The following is a 15,931-nucleotide window of genomic DNA, read 5'->3' as shown; positions in this document are numbered from 1 at the left end:
GTTGAACTTTATTTGAATTAATGGTTTGAAAATACATACTTATTTCATTGAACCTTTTTCTTTAGCTTATTGTGCCTTTTCACAAATGAAAAGCTTTTACAGGCTTTAACCACACAATAACCGACAACTCCTAGGATAGCTAACAAAGCAATCAAAAAGGTGGCCAGGACATCCAGGCTGTGGTATCTGATAAAGTCCAAATCCCTTCCATCCACTCGCATGTGGGCAGCTCCCTTGTGCCGCAGGATGTAGTGGGTCCACCAGATGGCCTTTTCCATGGGCTTCATGGGTTGATCCCGATGCCTGGCTGCCGTAATCCTGGCCGTTTCCCCGAAACTCCGATCCGTCAATAGTCGTATAATGGTCGAATTGAAATCATCTCTTGTCATTTCCTTTAAATTGAGAACCAAACCCAGACCCATTCGTTGAACATGTTCCATGTTGCGGAACTGGTCAAAGAAGCAAGGCAAACCCAACATGGGCTTTCCATGATAGGTGCTCTCTACAGTGCTCAAAAGACCGCCGTGGGTTATAAAGAGTTTAACCTTGGGATGGGCTAGCAGATCCTGCTGAGGAAACCACTTGCTTATGTAAACATTTGAAGGTTTCCCCTGCAACTGATCATCCTCGAATTTCCACAGGATTCGCTGTGGTAAACCGGAGAAAGTTTCGAGCAGAACCCTTCTTCGATCCTCGGACAGAGATTTACTTTTGACATTGGTTCCCAGGGAGAAGTAGATTACTCCTGCGTCACCAGCACCCTGGATAAAGTCCTCTAGTTCGGTGGGTAACATCCTAGGATTCTGATCGACATGCAGACCACCCACCTCGATCATATTGGGAACATAGGGACGTGGCGAAGCCAATGTAAAGTGCTGATTAACGAGGATTAAAGCAAAGTTTTTGGAGGTCTCCGAGAGAGGTTTCTCCTTGGCAATGCCCGGGAAGTACTTCCTATAGAGCTCCCTTTGCTTTTCCGCATGCCGCCACTTGTAGTTGATCCAGGAAATAGATCGTTCTATAAAGTGTGACAATCTTCCTCCATAAGTATCCAAATTGTGGAGTCGAGAAGAGGGAGATTGCAGGTAGGACATTGGTGAGACATTGCCTACTAGTTCGTCAATCTTCCAGTCGGTGCCATATGGAGCCATTCCAATAATTGGGGCCCCGAAATGGGCCGCCAGACCGCAGAGAGCGTCGATCCGCCAGAGATCCATTATCACAAGATCGAAATGAGGACTTTTGGGGCCGAGAATCTCACGACGCACCCCCTCATTATTCAGCACTATGTTTGTGAGGTTGAGGGTGTATTCATTGATGAAATCACTACCGCGCCAAGTGCTCCTGGGGGAGGTGGCAGATTTAAGGATTTCTGGAAGGATATTTCATTATTTTATCGAAAAACTATAAAATACAGTACCACCTTACCATTAAAGTTGTCAAAAACCTCCAGAATAGGAACATCTTGTATATTTTTCACAGGCTCCTTGAGAGGAAACGGATTCACAGTGGTTATCTCATGACCCTCGGCGGCCAACCTCTTCAGATAGGGCAAGGCAAAAAAGTAATGCGAAGGACTCGGTATGGGAAACAGAGCCAGGATTCGAGCACCTTCCAAATAACCCGGCAGAAGAAACACCAGCAGAAAGATCCGCCACATATTTGGACTGTTCAAGATCAAATGGAAGACTAAATGGCTCAGCTCGCCAATGAAAAATCTTGTGTTCTCGAACGATAAGGCATATCAGAAATCTGGTGCGAACCAACAAAAATTTCAAAATTTGACTATAGATAAGCTAAATCAACGGAGAAAGACAATATCAGAAAAGTAGGTTATTCAAAATAGCTGCCAATCACCATTGTCATGAATCGCTCATTAAAATGTTATCTTCAAATACATTAATCCATTACACCCACTATCTTTTTATGAACGGTTTGACATCTATTTTTCAAAGATTTCGACATTTTAAATTATAGATGGGGTTTTGAAATCACTCTTATATCTCCAGAAACTCTGAAAAAGACTTTGTAAATTGCGATTTATTCAATGGTTCTTGAAAGTGGGACTCGGGTGACAATAAATAATCTGGTTATAAAATTGAAACAGATTTTCAGCAATAGAGGGGACTATTTAAACGTTGGCGCCAAAATATCGATTTTGCCGATAGAGGTAGAAACATCAACCGTTCAAAATCAGAAGGATGGCAACTCCATTGAAGGAAAAGAGTTGCCATCCTGATTTCTACGAGTAAAAGTACAAATACGCAAAAATTTTCTTATCCGGGAAAATTCACCAAAAAAGCGCAACAGGTGGACACATTTACGCAATAAAACGGAATAAACCAGCGGATAAATCGATTCGGCATTGATTCCCAGTCGAAGAACGAGGCAAAGTGATGCAGAACGCAGCTGATTGGGAAACAGCTGCCAGCGCAGAAGACCGGCTGCAAATCTTATAACCCGGTGGAAAAAGAGGAAAAGAGGGGAGAACCACCGATCCAGTATTCCAAAGCAACCCAATGTAGCCGGGATTTGACTCAAGACCCCTTCAACTGAGATTCTACGAACAAATGGCGGACGAAATGGCCACCAAGGAATCCTTCCGGGAGCGGCAAACCCAAGAACTGGAGGTCATAAAAGTGAGCAGCTGTTTTGTATTTATAAACCATCCAACTAATCTCTAATCTCTAACCAAACAGTCCATCTTTGGCGGCGATGTGGAGGACCTGCGGCCCCAGGCAAATCCCTCGCTGTGGAAGCCCACGGACATCCGGATCCAGCTGACCCCGCTGCGGGACTCCTCCAACGGACTGGAGGCCTATGTGTGCACCAAGCTGCACGTCACCTGTCCCTCCAAGTACCCGAAATTGTAGGAACCCGTTGATAAACCCCCTAAAGAACTCAACTAATCATTCTACCCCCCAGACCCCCCAAAATCTCTCTCGAGGAGTCCAAGGGCATGTCGGATCAGCTGCTGGAGGAGCTGCGCAACCAGCTGCAGGCCCAATCCCAGGAGCTGCGCGGCGAGGTTATGATTTACGAACTGGCCCAGACCGTTCAGGCCTTCCTGCTCGAGCACAACAAGCCACCGAAGGGCTCCTTCTATGACCAAATGCTCCAGGACAAGCAGAAGCGCGATCAGGAGCTGCAGGACATGCAGCGGCAGCGGGAGTCGCTGCAACGCCAGACGCTCATCGACGAGGTGGAGCGGCGCAAGGAGATGTTCAAGACGGAGGCCAAGCGGCGCGGCGAGCCCAGGCGCAGCATGAGCGAGTCCAATCCCCGGCATCCCAGCTCCTCAGAGAGTTCCGAGAACTCCTCGCCGTATTACAGGGGGCATATTTACCCCTCCAAGTGCCTGGATCACCGCAACACGGAGACGCTCTACTTCCACAAGATGGGCAGGCAAATACAGAGGGGCTGCTGCGTGGGTGAGGGTTTCCCCGCTCTCTAAAAATTTATAATTACTAAACTATATGTTATATAGGTCACTCGCAAAGGGGATGCATCGCCTACACGGGGATAGACATGCACTGCGGCCAGCTGCTGTACATCAGCGAGTGGAACATCAAGTACGGCCAGCTGGAGCAGCCCTGCGTTGGCGGGGGCAAGTGCCACTGGAGCAGCGAACCAAAGTGCTTAGGAAGCCATCGTGTGGACGACGTAATCGCCGCCATTGAGAAGCAGGTGGCCTCTCTTTCCCAACTGCAGCACAAGAACCTCGTTTCCTACGAGTGCGTGCTGTGCATCAAGCGCAAGGAAGGCCTGTTGGTCTACCTGGTCCAGGACTTCCTCCTAGGCACCAGTGTGTTTAGTATCTCCTCCTCCTTAGGCTGGTGCATGGACGGCGCCCGAATGGTGGCCCGCGGCGTCCTGGATGCCTTGGTTTTCCTGCACAACAAGGGTGTTTCGCACAGCCACCTGCTGGACAGCACCGTTTTCATGGACAACACGGGCAATGTGCGCGTCTCGGACTTTTCGCTGGTGCCTAATCTTCTGGAGCTGCTGAGTGGAACCGGGCAGAGCAGCAGTCGCGGGGATCTGCCCGCTTTGGGCGCCTTAGTAGAGAGCCTGATGCCCACGAACAGTTATGAGATGCGCGATTTTGTAGACAAGTATTATGATATAGCAAAGGAATAAATAGATTTCCTACTAATCATATAATTCCCCTATTACAGATGCAATTCAGACCGCACGCTCTCCGCCTCCGAGCTGCTGGAACATCCCTTCCTGCGCTTCTACGTGGACAACGGCCAGCAGCAGCAGGTGATGCCAGTGACACAGCAGCGCCATCCCAATCCTGTCCAGCGCACGGGACCCGCCATGCCCTACCAGATACCCACACTGGCCCTCAGTCAATCCCGCCTGCGCACCGAGTTCGAGGTGCTCATGTATTTGGGAAAGGGCGCCTTCGGGGACGTGCTAAAGGTGCGTAACATCCTGGACAACCGGGAGTATGCCATCAAGCGGATTCCACTGCCCGCGAGGAGTCGCCAGCTCTACAAGAAGATGACGCGCGAGGTGGAGCTGCTATCGCGGCTGAATCACGAGAATGTGGTGCGCTACTTCAACAGTTGGATAGAGAGTGTGGACGACGCCGATGCGGAGGAGATGGACAAGTTGCTGGGTGGCGAGTGGTCGCAGAGTCAGCAGGAGCTGAGCGTGAAGCCCGCCAAGTCGCCGCAACTGGGAGCCACTTTGGAGGAGGACGAGGAGGACAGCTCGTCCAGCATGTGGAATGGTTATATGTAAGGAAATAACTTATCTCTTCGGTTTAAATAATTATATTATGGTAAAACAGACCCACCATGGAGGATTCCGATTCAGATGGCATCGAGTTCGTAGACTCCAATGGCAAAGTGGCTGTCTACGATGACGAAGAGGAGGAGGACGACTCCACCAGGGGCAAGACCAACTCCCCAAAGCCTCTGATGCAGGTCATGTACATCCAGATGGAGTTTTGCGAGAAGTGCACACTGCGGTGAGGAAGATTTTCTCAGAGAATAACAGGGTTCGGAAATTTACACACATGTTAGAAACATGAAAAACAAACGTGTTATTAACACGACGTGTTTTTTACCACTGTGTTTTTAACATTACGTTTAATTACATTTCACTGACATTAACGGTTCGAAGGGAAAATGAAAAACCAATATGGACCATGATATCTTAAATGTTAGTTTTAACCATTTCAAAGAATGTGAATTCTTATATTCTAGAAAACCGTGAATTTTTTAGTTCAACATACAATTCAGACGCTTTAATGTCAAAAACTCATTCCTTACAGCACCGCCATCGATGATAATCTCTTTGATGATTCAGATCGCCTGTGGCGTTTGTTTAGGGAAATCGCCGAGGGTCTGGCGCACATCCATCAGCAGGGCATCATCCATCGCGACTTGAAGCCAGTGAACATCTTCTTGGACTCGCACGATCAGATCAAGATCGGCGACTTTGGCCTGGCCACCACCAGTTTTCTGGCCCTGCAGGCCCACGAATATGCGGCCCCGGCGCCTGTTAATCAAATAACCAGCACAGAGGATGGAACTGGCACGGGAAAGGTGGGAACCACGCTCTACGTGGCCCCTGAATTGACAGGGAATGCCTCGAAGTCCGTTTACAATCAAAAGGTGGACATGTATACGCTAGGGATTATTCTCTTCGAAATGTGTCAACCGCCTTTCGACACGAGCATGGAACGGGCTCAGACCATCATGTCGCTGAGGAATGTGTCCATCAACATACCAGAGGCGATGCTCAAGGATTCAAAGTACGAGAAAACTGTAAAGGTGAATATTACAATCTAGAGATTCAACGAATTATTTTGAATTTTTTGTTTTTATGAATGAAATAATTAGAATTTTGAGTTTAATAGAATTGAGTGAATTTGAATTTTGAGTTTAATAGAATTGAATGAATGAATGGCATGAATTCCGAAATAATTCCAACGACAATTTCTTTTGAAGAAAAGGGCCATAATTTTGTGAATTTTATTTTTAAGACAGTTAAAATTGATTTTTTTTAAATTTTTAATTTTTTGTTAAAAAAAAAAAAACACAACAAAAATCTGGCAAATTCATAAAAACTATTCATTTATTCATTCAATTCGAAATGAATTAGAAAAACATTTAATTAATTTCACATAGAATTGAATTAAACAAATCAAAAATTTCATGGCATACTATGATAAAACAAAAATTGAATGATTCACGCAGGGCTCTATTACAATCCTTGTTTAAGAAGTTTAGAATGACTTACTATTGTATATAACCCCCCAGATGCTTCAGTGGCTGCTCAACCACGATCCCGCCCAGCGGCCAACGGCCGAGGAGCTGCTCATCTCGGACCTGGTACCACCTGCCCAGCTGGAGGCCAACGAGCTGCAGGAGATGCTGCGCCACGCCCTCGCCAATCCGCAGAGCAAGGCCTACAAGCATCTGGTGGCCCGCTGTCTGCAGCAGGAGAGCGACGAGGTCCTGGAGCACACCTACCATTTAGGCAGCAGTCGGGCCATGAAGTCCTGGAACTCGGCCATCATAATCGACGACATAGTCTCGCTGAATCCCGTGATTGAGTTCGTCAAGGCCAAGGTGGTGAATCTCTTCCGCAAACACGGAGCCATCGAGGTGGACTCACCGCTCCTGTCGCCACTCTCCGCGAGGAACAGCGCGGCCAATGCCAGCGCCAATGCCGTCCACCTGATGACCCACTCGGGATGCGTGGTCGTCCTGCCCTGCGATCTGCGCACCCAGTTTGCCCGCCACGTGACCATGAACAGCGTGAATCTCATCCGCCGCTACTGCGTGGATCGCGTTTACCGCGAGGAGCGGGTGTTTAACTTCCATCCCAAGCAGAGCTACGACTGCTCTTTTGATATCATAGCACCTACAACTGGTAGCCATCTGGTGGATGCGGAACTCCTCTCCCTGGCGTTTGAGATCACCAGCGAGCTGCCGCGTTTGAGGGAAAAGAATCTGGCGATCCGCATGAACCACACGAATCTGCTTAGGGCCATTCTCATCTTCTGCAACGTACCAAAAGCTCAATATGGAGCTCTGTTCGAGGGCACCATGGACTTTATCGAGTCGCGCATCTCGCGCTTCCAGTTCCACTCGAGTATCACAGGGATTATGGAGAAGTCGCGCACCTCGGCGCAAACGCTGATGGACATGCTGCTGGCCAACTTTCTGCTGACCGGTTCCAGGAGCACCGTGGACGATTCGGCGCTGAAATCCCTGATGCGCGGCAAGGGCGAGGCGGCCTCGCTGGCCAGAGGAGCGCTGAGGGAGCTGGAAACGGTGGTGGGACTGGCCTACAGTCTGGGTGTAAAGGTTGGTGACTAACTTTTGAGCAGGGTTCGAAAAATAACACACACTGTAGAAAACTTGTGTTATTAACATTTAAATGTCAGAGTGTTAAGTTCAAAAAAAGTTATTTACTTGTGTGTAAACAATTGTATTCTACATATGCTAGAAACATAAATAACACACATATGTTATTTGTGTTATTTACACGACGTGTTTTTTACACAGCGTGTTTTGAACACAATGAGTTTTTGACCCATATTGATTTTTCATTTTCCCTTCGACTCGTTAATGTCAGTGAAATGTAACTTTCATTTGTGCTAAAAACACAGTGTGTAAAAAAACACGTCGTGGTAATAACACATTGTGTAAAAAACGTAAGTGAGCTGTGTGTGTTTACAATTATATTTCACATTTTAAGACTTTTGTATATGACACATATGTCAACAATTTTACTCATACTGTAAAATACAATTTTTCATGTTTTTAACATGTGTGTCAATTTCCGAACCCTGCTTTTGAGATAGTAACCTTGTGATAACCACTTCCCTTCCCTTTTTCAGTGCCCCATTCACATTTGGGCTGGTCTGCCCATCAGTTTCGATCGCGCCAGCAGCGGCGGAATCGTGTGGCAGATGACTGCCGACCTGAAACCCAATCGCTCGGGTCATCCCTCGGTTCTGGCCATTGGCGAGCGATACGATTCCATGCTGCACGAGTTCCAGAAGCAAGCGCAGAGCTTTAATCCCGCCATGACCGCTCGAGGAGTTCTCAGTGGCGCGGGATTGACCTTCTCGCTGGACAAACTGGTGGCTGCCGTGGGCGTGGAGTACGCCAAGGACTGTCGCGCCATCGATGTGGGCATCTGTGTGTGCGGCACCCGACCGCCGCTCAAGGATGTGACCTACATAATGCGGCTGCTCTGGTCGGTGGGCATCCGTTGCGGCATCGTGGAAGCGGCCAGCGAACTGGGCGACGAGGCACAGGATCTCGCCCGCCTGGGAGCTCTGCATGTCATCCTGGTGGCGGAGAATGGCTCGCTGCGGGTGAGATCCTTCGAGCGGGAGCGCTTCCAGGAGCGTCACCTGACCAGAAGCGAACTGGTGGAGTTTATCCAGAAGTTGCTGCGCACGGATGGGTTTAATGGGTCTACGGTGGAGAACTCGAGCCAGTTGAGCAGCCTGGGCGCCGGCGACAACAGGAGCAGCGGCGGAAGGGAAAGGGAGAATGGACTCAGCACCTCTGGATCGAATGCCACGATAAAGAACAGCTACAGCCAGCTGCCGAATCTCCAGGTCACGTTCCTCACCCACGACAAGCCCACGGCGAACTACAAGCGGCGCCTGGAGAACCAAGTGGCCACGCAGATGAGCTCCACTCTGTCGCAGTTCCTCAAGAAGGAGACCTTCGTGGTGCTGGTGGTGGAGCTGCCGCCTGCGGTGGTAAACGCCATTGTGGGCGCCATCAATCCCCGGGAGATACGCAAAAAAGAGACTGAACCGGAAATCAACTTTGTGATCGAGAGGTGAGCTAGTGAATCTCTCTTAGTCTAATATATCCTAATCTATAATCTATCTATTCTAGATTTCCGAAATACAAACGCTATATATCCGAGATAAACGACGAGGTTGTGGACCATCTGAGCGACGCCAAGACTCCAATCGTGGCCTTGTACAGCATTTCCGATTCCTACTACCGGGTCATCATCTAGCCAACACCAAATGCACAGATCGGGCGTTGCTACTTAGTAGTCTTACGCCATTAGTTTAAGCTTCGAATGTCACAAATTATTCTGGCCAAAAATTCTACTTCCTGCGTGCCATTTAACCTTTTTCGAATCAAAATTCGTTCATATAAGATCAGTTTAATATTGGATTGAGTGGAATTTATGAGATTCTGCCCCTTCATGTAATACTTTCTTTAATGAGAGCTCTTAGTTATAAGCAAATAGATTATATCTTACTTGGTTAGAAGTAAAAAAACGCCTAAGTCAAAGGAATAGTTGAAAACTTGCAAAAAAAAATTCCTAATGTAGAAATATATATTTTAAAGTAGAGGCTTACTATCCTGGTTTCCAATCCATAACAAAAGGACGTTAAATCTTCATCAATATTTTTTATACACGTACAAGTTTTAAACACGAAATTTTTTAGCCTACAATAAAGTTGCATGATTTGAAAGTGTGTCTTCCGGCGGGGAAGAACATAACAACCGAGAACTGTACATAGTTTATCCTGATCCTCTCACGTTCCGCTTTCCCCGGCGGATTTGTTAAGCGAACGGGGAATCGCGACGGCGGGTCCCTGGAGAACCTTTCGCGAGAGGCGCATGAAGCCGGAGACGGGATCGCGCCCGAAGTACTTGACCTGGATCTCCTGACCCACCTCCAAATTCAAAGCCGAAGGATGGGCTATCTTGCGCTGGTCCAGCTGCGAATTGTGCAGCAGGGCGGGCGGCATGCTGGGATACAGGATGACCATCACCCCGGTGTCCCGCAGCTCCGTGATTTTGGCAGTGTAGATTCCGCCGAACTCGAGGTCCGGCACTCGTTCCCTGACCATGTAGCCCTCGATCAGCTCCTTGGCCTCGTCCATGGCGGCCTGCGAAGGAGCGAACACATTGAAGTGGGTCTCGTCGGCGGCGGTGAGCGAGGTGCCCGTTTCTAAATAGATCCTTTTCATGTGCAGGCCACTGGGACCGATCAACTGCGCCCGCTGCTGTGGCTCCACCGTCAGGGTTTCGCTCACGGGCCAGCTGTCTTTGGGGTATTTCCTGTAAGATTAAAGGATGAGTAACTAAAACCAGGCTGGGAACAAGAAAGGGAGCTTATATACCCTTGCAGATCATTCCTATTAATTTACAAATTGCAAAAATGTTATATTTACTATTATTTTGACATTATTTTTTTTTGACTTTCCTATGGCAGCTATATGATATAGTAGTTCATTTTGATAAAATTAAAATCGAAATTCGTAAATATTTAAAAAGAGTCATATCCCAGAGTAGAGGAGGATACAATGAAAACCAACGAAGCAATAATTTTGTTCCTATGGCAGCTATATGATAAAGTGTTCCGATTTTTTCATAGACATTTAAAAAATAATATTCCCAAGAGTAGAGGGTAATATTTAAAAAATCATCGAAGCTATAATTTTTTAAACTTTTTTTTCCTATCTTTCCCATGGGAGCTATACTATATAGTTGTCCGATACGCCCGGTTCCGACTTATATACTACCTGCAATAGAAAGAAGACTTTTGGGAAAGTTTCATTCCGATTGCTTAAAAACTGAGAGACTAGCTTGCGTAGAAACGGACGGACAGACGGGCATGGCTAGATCGACTCGTCTAGTGATGCTGATCAAGAATATAGATACTTCCTTCACTGAAATCATAATACCCTCTGCAAGAGTATAAATATTAAGAACCCACCTTGGCTCCCTGATGGCCTCGCCCATGATGTCCAGAATCTTTGACTTTGCATCCGTGGCCTTTTGCAGCGATTCCATGACCACTTTCAGTGGGATTCCAGGAATCTTTAAGTCCGCCTGGATGGCGGTGAAGCCCTTCCTGGTGCCCGCCACCTTCATGTCCATGTCGCCCATGTAGTCCTCGATGCCCAGGATGTCGGTGAGGATGCGGTAGTCCTGCAGGTGCTTGGTGTCCTCGTTCTCGAACTTGGTGACCAGGCCGATGGCCACGCCGGCAGCAGGAGCACTCACCGGCACGCCGGCGTCCATTAAAGCAAGGGAGCCGCCACAAACGCTGGCCATGCTGCTGCTCCCGTTGGACTCCAGCACCTCGGAGGTGAGGCGCACGGTGAAGGGATAGTCGTTGGGCAGGGTGGGCAGCAGGGATCGCTCGGCCAAAGCGCCGTGGCCTAGTTCTCTCCGACCCACTGGCCCAATCCTACCCACTTCCCCGGTGGCATATGGGGGAAACTCGTAGTGCAGCATGAAGTTCTTGGCCTTCAGGCCGCCGCTTTCCAAGGCGGCCAGCGAATCCAGTTTCATCGCGCTCTCCGGCGAATCCAGGCTGACCGTGCAGAAGACCTGCGTCTGGCCGCGCTGGAACAAAGCGGATCCGTGGAGCGGCCTGTACATGTCCACCTGGCAGGAGATGTTCCTCAGCTGGTCGTAATCCCTTCCATCGCAGCGCAGTCCCCGCTCGAAGATCAGCTCCCGGAAGATGCTCCTACTGGCCTGGTTGAACAGCTCGCCGATCTGCGAGGGTTCCGTGTCCGGAAAGGAACTCCACACCTTGTCAATCACATTCGAGCGCACCTCATTCACCGCCGTGTCGCGCGAGATCTTGTCGTGCTGCGCATCCTGGAAGATCTCCCGCAGCCGCATCTCACACATGCTCCTCACAGCCTGCTCCAGTTCAGGATCGGGTTCGTCCGAGGATTCCACTTCGCGCTTTTGCCTGCCGTAGGCCTTCTGCAGCCGCTCGATCTCGTGGATGATGAACTGGGCCTCCCGGGTGCCCTGCTTGATGGCCTTGAGCAGGTCCTGCTGCAGCACCACGTTGCCCCTGCCCTCCAGCATGACCACCAGGTTCTGTTTGGTGGCCGAGACCACGAGATCGAGCTGCGAGGACTGCAGCTCGCGGCGCGTGGGGTTGATCAGCACCTCGCCGTCGCAGAGGCCAACGCTAGAGGAGATTAGGGGTTAATTAGGAGGTTTTCCCTTGGAATAAACCAGGATTCTATTCAATAAACCACTTACCGCACTGCTCCGATGGGTCCGTTCCAGGGAATATCGCTCAGGGACAGCGCCATGGAGGCGGCATTGATGGCCAGCACATCGGGGCTGTGCACCGCGTCCATGGCCAGCATGTTGCACACCAGCTGCGTCTCCGTGCGGTAGTCCTTGTGGAAGAGCGGGCGCAGCGAGCGGTCAATCAGGCGGGCCGAGAGGATCTCCTTCTCCGAGGGACCCAGTTCGCGGCGCATAAAGTTCATGGGTATCCTGCCGGAGGCGGCGTTCTTCAGCCGGTAGTCCACCACCAGCGGCATGAAGCCCTGGCCGGGGTTGGGCTTCGCCTTGGCCACCGCCGTGACCATGACGGCGGTGTCGCCCATCTGGCAGACGGCCGTTCCATTGGCGAATCTCGCCAGGCGGCCGGAACTGAAGGTCATGTTACGTCTGCGGGGGAATGAGGGGTGTTTTTACCAATGGAGCTTCCAGTGGAGGGCACATACTCACCCATTGCTGAAGTTCACCTCCACGGAGGGCGCTTCTCCATTGGAGCTGCTCTGGATACGTCTCTTTCCACCGGAACTGGCTAGAGTCAGGCATTTCAGGCGGTAATTGAGCAGCTTTAGCGTTTTCCTCGTGAAAATCATGGCCATTATCTAAAAGTGCCGGCTTTACAAGGCCAGGTCGGGAGTTTGGTACCCTACACAAATATGATATAACTCAAGTTTAGTATTTCAAAATAAAATTTAATATTTGCTTCGTACTTTCTCTTTAATTATATGATTTATTTAAAACTATTACTTTTGTTAGTTCTTATTTATTGAATCTTATAAATCGATATGCCCTTTTAAAAGAAGGTAGAGTGCGCAACATGTGTGCGATTGGAGTTGCCACCTGACGAAATTAAAAACAGCTGGCGCCATTTTTGGCGCCCATTTTCAAAAATAATCGATAAATGCCGATAAATTAGCATGGTCATACTAAAAGTGACGCAGCGACTGGTTCGTGTCTCGGCTAACGGAAATACGGTCGTACTAAAAGTGACGCAGAGAAATGGTTCGCGTCTCGGCTAAGCGGAGACACAAACCATCGCTGAATATGGTCACACTGAAAATGGCGCACGGTACGGTTCGTGTCTCGGCTAGCCCTGCGTCATTTTTAGTGAGACCATAAAAATAATCCCGAAAACTATCGACTTTATCCCATCCCACGACGAACACATTGTTGTTGTTGCGCGGACGGACGAGAAAAATTGGAAACGCGGATGAAAACAACGGTTGATTTTCGCCCGACGCTCGTGATTTTCGACCGCTTTTGAAAGTGAAGAAAAAAAACCCGCCTGTTTTTGTGGCTGCATGTGCGTGCGAGTGTGTGCGTGTGCGCGCGTGTACGTGTTCGTTTTTTAGACGCGCTTCGCGATTTCTGTGTTGTTTTGTGTGGCCCCCCTGTAACTACAGTAAATACTCGCGTGAATAACGTGTTAAAGCGTGCGAAAAACGTTGGGAAAACGCTCGCTCTCTCTGTCTCTCTTTTTCGCTGATTTTTCGCCGCCTAAGAATTTTGTTGTTGCGCATGCATGTGTATGTGTTGTCCTGCGTACGCGTATGTATGTGTGTGTGAATTCCAAAACATACGCCGCCTGCACAGTGGGCACAAAAATGTGGAGAAACCACGTAAAGTTATTCCAATTTCGATTCCCGGCTTTCGGGTTTTTCCCTTTCCCTGTGTGCGTGTGCGTCTGTTTGGGTGTGTCGCATTAATGTTAATTTTCCGCTCAAGTTTTTCACCATTCCGCCATTCCATCCAGATTCGCAGTCCAGGGGAAGCAACAAATGCGATGCGTTCTTTTTTTTTTTTTTGAAACTACGTGATGCAATGCGTTTTATGGCATTCCAACAAAGTGCCAATTAGAATTGATTATTATTCATTATTTCGCTTATTACCCACACAGGCGCGTTTTTGTGCGTCCGCCGTTTGTATGTATGTTTGTGTGTAGGCGGCTGGCTCTCTTTTCTCTCTCTTTCGCTCAAACAAAAAACTCCAGCGAGCAGCAACAACAAAATGGCAAGGCCAGGCAACAACAAAAAAAAAACTTCCTTTCTTACGTTTTCCCTTTGCCTTTTCGTAACGTAACGTAATGTGAAAATCTGGGAAAATAAATACAAATAAAATGTTTAATTTAATTGCAGTGAAAAATGTGGGCGAAACGTGTGCGATAAGTAAAAGCCCAATAGAGAAAAAAGCAAAAAAAATATAAAGTGTCCAACCAGTTAGCCAAGTTAATAGACATCCGACGATCGAAAACGAGCCAACGTTGCGATATAACATAATATAGACCACCCCCTCCAACTCCTCCTCCTTTTCCACCCCCCAATTGACCGAAAAGCCGGCAAGACGACGTCCAAAAAGCAAAAGCAGACGCAGCCGACGCGGCCGAAGACGAGCAGCATGTTCAAGTGCATTCCCATCTTCAAGGGCTGCAACCGGCAGGTGGAGTTCGTGGACAAGCGCCACTGCTCGCTGCCGCAGGTGCCCGAGGAGATCCTGCGCTACTCCCGCACCCTCGAGGAGCTCTTCCTGGACGCCAACCACATCCGGGACTTGCCCAAGGTGAGTGGATGGAGCAGAAACTCTCTAAAAGTGCAAAGGAAACAATCTTAAATAAAAAACGAAGAACAAATGTTTTGGCGACAAAATGTTTTATTGTTTTATTATTTTTTAAAATAAACTTTGGGAGAAACTTTTTACTAATTTTAAAAAAAATTAATCATATTTTTGGGTACTTTAAGGATAAATATTGTGAGATCCTTTCTTAGTTTTTTTTCTGATTTTTTATAACTAACCATATTTTACTGGCCTTTTGGAAGGAAAGACTTTTTACTAAACTATAAAATAAAAAACAAAACATATTTTGGGGAGAAATATTGTAAGATTCCTTTCTTAGTACGAATTATTCCTTATTTCATTTTTTGATTTTAAACTTTTATGTTCAAACACTCATTAACGGAATAAAATTAAAAGTAGTGTTTTTTTATAAAAATATTTATTTTGTTTGTATTGTAAATTAAATACATGGCTCCTAAAAAAACAAATATTAAAGTTTATAATTATAATATTTTTATCCATAACATTTTAGTTCCCAATGTTTTCGAAATATTTTGCATTCTTTTCCAAATAAACACTAATTTTCAAAAGATTCCTTTAAAACTACAAATAAAAAATCTAACCTCAAGCATAAAGCAATTTAAAAATGAACGCATTTGTTTGTTTCTTTACTTTTATAACAAAAAAGTTTATTGGCTTTAAAAACTTAATGATTCATAGGAGAGATAATAAAGTGTTGAATAAAAATGTGAAATTCCAAATTTTAAGGGTAATAACTCATTAAAGAAAAATTCCCCAATATGATATTCGACATAAATAAAAAAGTTAAAGAAATAATGTTTGTAAATAATGATTTAATTCTGTAAGTAACAAAGGCAACAAAACCGTATAATTATTTATTAATTTAAAAACATGCGAAAAAATGTAGTTCAGGTCAAAGAAGTTCGACTGTATACCGTGGTCCCGGGAAAATCAACCTGGGCTGACTGAATCTCAACTTTGGGCTGCTGCTGGGTGGTGCAAACCCGCAAATGTCATAGTTCAAAGTGCGTGGGATATTGAATAAATTGCGTCGAGTCAGGTTTTGTTGGAGTGAAACCTACATAAGATAGTGGGTGGTAAATGAAATTTAATATTAATAGATGCAGTGTTTGTATTAAAATATATAGAGAAAAAGCCACAGGTATTCCTTTTGTTTTTCTTTTAATTACCTGGAATATTAATGAATTTATTTATAGCTATATTTATGAAAATATATACTAAACGATCCCAGAATCATGATAAATTTCCAAGAAAAATAAAGAGCAGTTAGAAAAGATGTAGAT

General features: G+C 46.9%; 4 protein-coding genes across 14 annotated transcripts in view; 2 read left to right on the top strand and 2 right to left on the bottom strand.

The window, feature by feature from the left end:
* Positions 1-44: 44 nt before the first annotated feature.
* On the bottom strand, positions 45-1,703 carry Ugt35D1 (UDP-glycosyltransferase family 35 member D1). The gene is made up of 2 exons (XM_017142901.3): positions 1,429-1,703; positions 45-1,372 (listed from the first exon to the last, which is right to left on the bottom strand). Exons 1-2 carry the CDS (start codon positions 1,658-1,660, stop codon positions 45-47), a joined length of 1,560 nt encoding a protein of 519 aa, XP_016998390.2. The 5' UTR covers positions 1,661-1,703.
* Positions 1,704-2,219: 516 nt separating this feature from the next.
* Gcn2 (eukaryotic translation initiation factor 2 alpha kinase Gcn2) lies at positions 2,220-9,161 on the top strand. The gene is made up of 10 exons (XM_017142898.3): positions 2,220-2,639; positions 2,700-2,869; positions 2,926-3,431; positions 3,488-4,115; positions 4,179-4,748; positions 4,802-4,981; positions 5,288-5,789; positions 6,279-7,331; positions 7,868-8,829; positions 8,889-9,161. Exons 1-10 carry the CDS (start codon positions 2,571-2,573, stop codon positions 9,013-9,015), a joined length of 4,767 nt encoding a protein of 1,588 aa, XP_016998387.2. The 5' UTR covers positions 2,220-2,570; the 3' UTR covers positions 9,016-9,161.
* Positions 9,162-9,404: 243 nt separating this feature from the next.
* On the bottom strand, positions 9,405-12,896 carry PNPase (polyribonucleotide nucleotidyltransferase 1). 2 transcript variants are annotated; one of them, XM_017142899.3, is made up of 5 exons: positions 12,767-12,896; positions 12,510-12,702; positions 12,030-12,449; positions 10,735-11,955; positions 9,405-10,076 (listed from the first exon to the last, which is right to left on the bottom strand). In XM_017142899.3, exons 2-5 carry the CDS (start codon positions 12,653-12,655, stop codon positions 9,548-9,550), a joined length of 2,316 nt encoding a protein of 771 aa, XP_016998388.2. In that variant the 5' UTR covers positions 12,656-12,702; positions 12,767-12,896; the 3' UTR covers positions 9,405-9,547. The 2 variants fall into 2 exon arrangements, with proteins under 2 accessions (XP_016998388.2, XP_070073166.1); XM_070217065.1 differs by having other exon boundaries at positions 12,804-12,890.
* A 321-nt stretch (positions 12,897-13,217) lies between these two features.
* The window catches only part of scrib (scribble planar cell polarity protein), a 68,000-nt gene continuing 65,286 nt past the window's right edge, over positions 13,218-15,931 (top strand). For 6 of the 10 annotated variants that reach the window (XM_070217058.1, XM_070217053.1, XM_070217059.1 and 3 more), the window contains exons 1-2: positions 13,218-13,458; positions 14,192-14,612. In XM_070217058.1, the coding sequence (XP_070073159.1) occupies positions 14,451-14,612 (162 nt within the window). In that variant the 5' untranslated portion in view covers positions 13,218-13,458; positions 14,192-14,450. The remainder of the gene's footprint in view (positions 13,459-14,191; positions 14,613-15,931) is intronic. The other 4 variants (XM_070217060.1, XM_070217062.1, XM_070217056.1 and 1 more) reach the window with 2 other exon arrangements.

This window comes from Drosophila takahashii, chromosome 3R (assembly GCF_030179915.1).
Source record: "Drosophila takahashii strain IR98-3 E-12201 chromosome 3R, DtakHiC1v2, whole genome shotgun sequence".
In the NCBI taxonomy this organism is placed as follows: domain Eukaryota; kingdom Metazoa; phylum Arthropoda; class Insecta; order Diptera; family Drosophilidae; genus Drosophila; species Drosophila takahashii.
This window is presented reverse-complemented; position numbering and strand designations above follow the sequence as displayed.

What these genes read in the sequence shown, in the direction of transcription:
- Gcn2 (XM_017142898.3), top strand. Translation starts at nt 2,571, where the DNA reads ATGGCGGACGAAATGGCCACCAAGGAATCCTTCCGGGAGCGGCAAACC. An exon ending in AAGAACTGGAGGTCATAAAA is followed by an intron (nt 2,640 to 2,699) that starts GTGAGCAGCTGT and finishes CTAACCAAACAG; the next exon opens with TCCATCTTTGGCGGCGATGT. An exon ending in AGCATGTGGAATGGTTATAT is followed by an intron (nt 4,749 to 4,801) that starts GTAAGGAAATAA and finishes ATGGTAAAACAG; the next exon opens with ACCCACCATGGAGGATTCCG.
- Ugt35D1 (XM_017142901.3), bottom strand. Translation starts at nt 1,660, where the DNA reads ATGTGGCGGATCTTTCTGCTGGTGTTTCTTCTGCCGGGTTATTTGGAA. An exon ending in GGTTTTTGACAACTTTAATG is followed by an intron (nt 1,373 to 1,428) that starts GTAAGGTGGTAC and finishes ATATCCTTCCAG; the next exon opens with AAATCCTTAAATCTGCCACC.
- PNPase (XM_017142899.3), bottom strand. Translation starts at nt 12,655, where the DNA reads ATGGCCATGATTTTCACGAGGAAAACGCTAAAGCTGCTCAATTACCGC. An exon ending in GAGGTGAACTTCAGCAATGG is followed by an intron (nt 12,450 to 12,509) that starts GTGAGTATGTGC and finishes ATTCCCCCGCAG; the next exon opens with ACGTAACATGACCTTCAGTT. An exon ending in GAGGCCATCAGGGAGCCAAG is followed by an intron (nt 10,077 to 10,734) that starts GTGGGTTCTTAA and finishes TTAATCTTACAG; the next exon opens with GAAATACCCCAAAGACAGCT.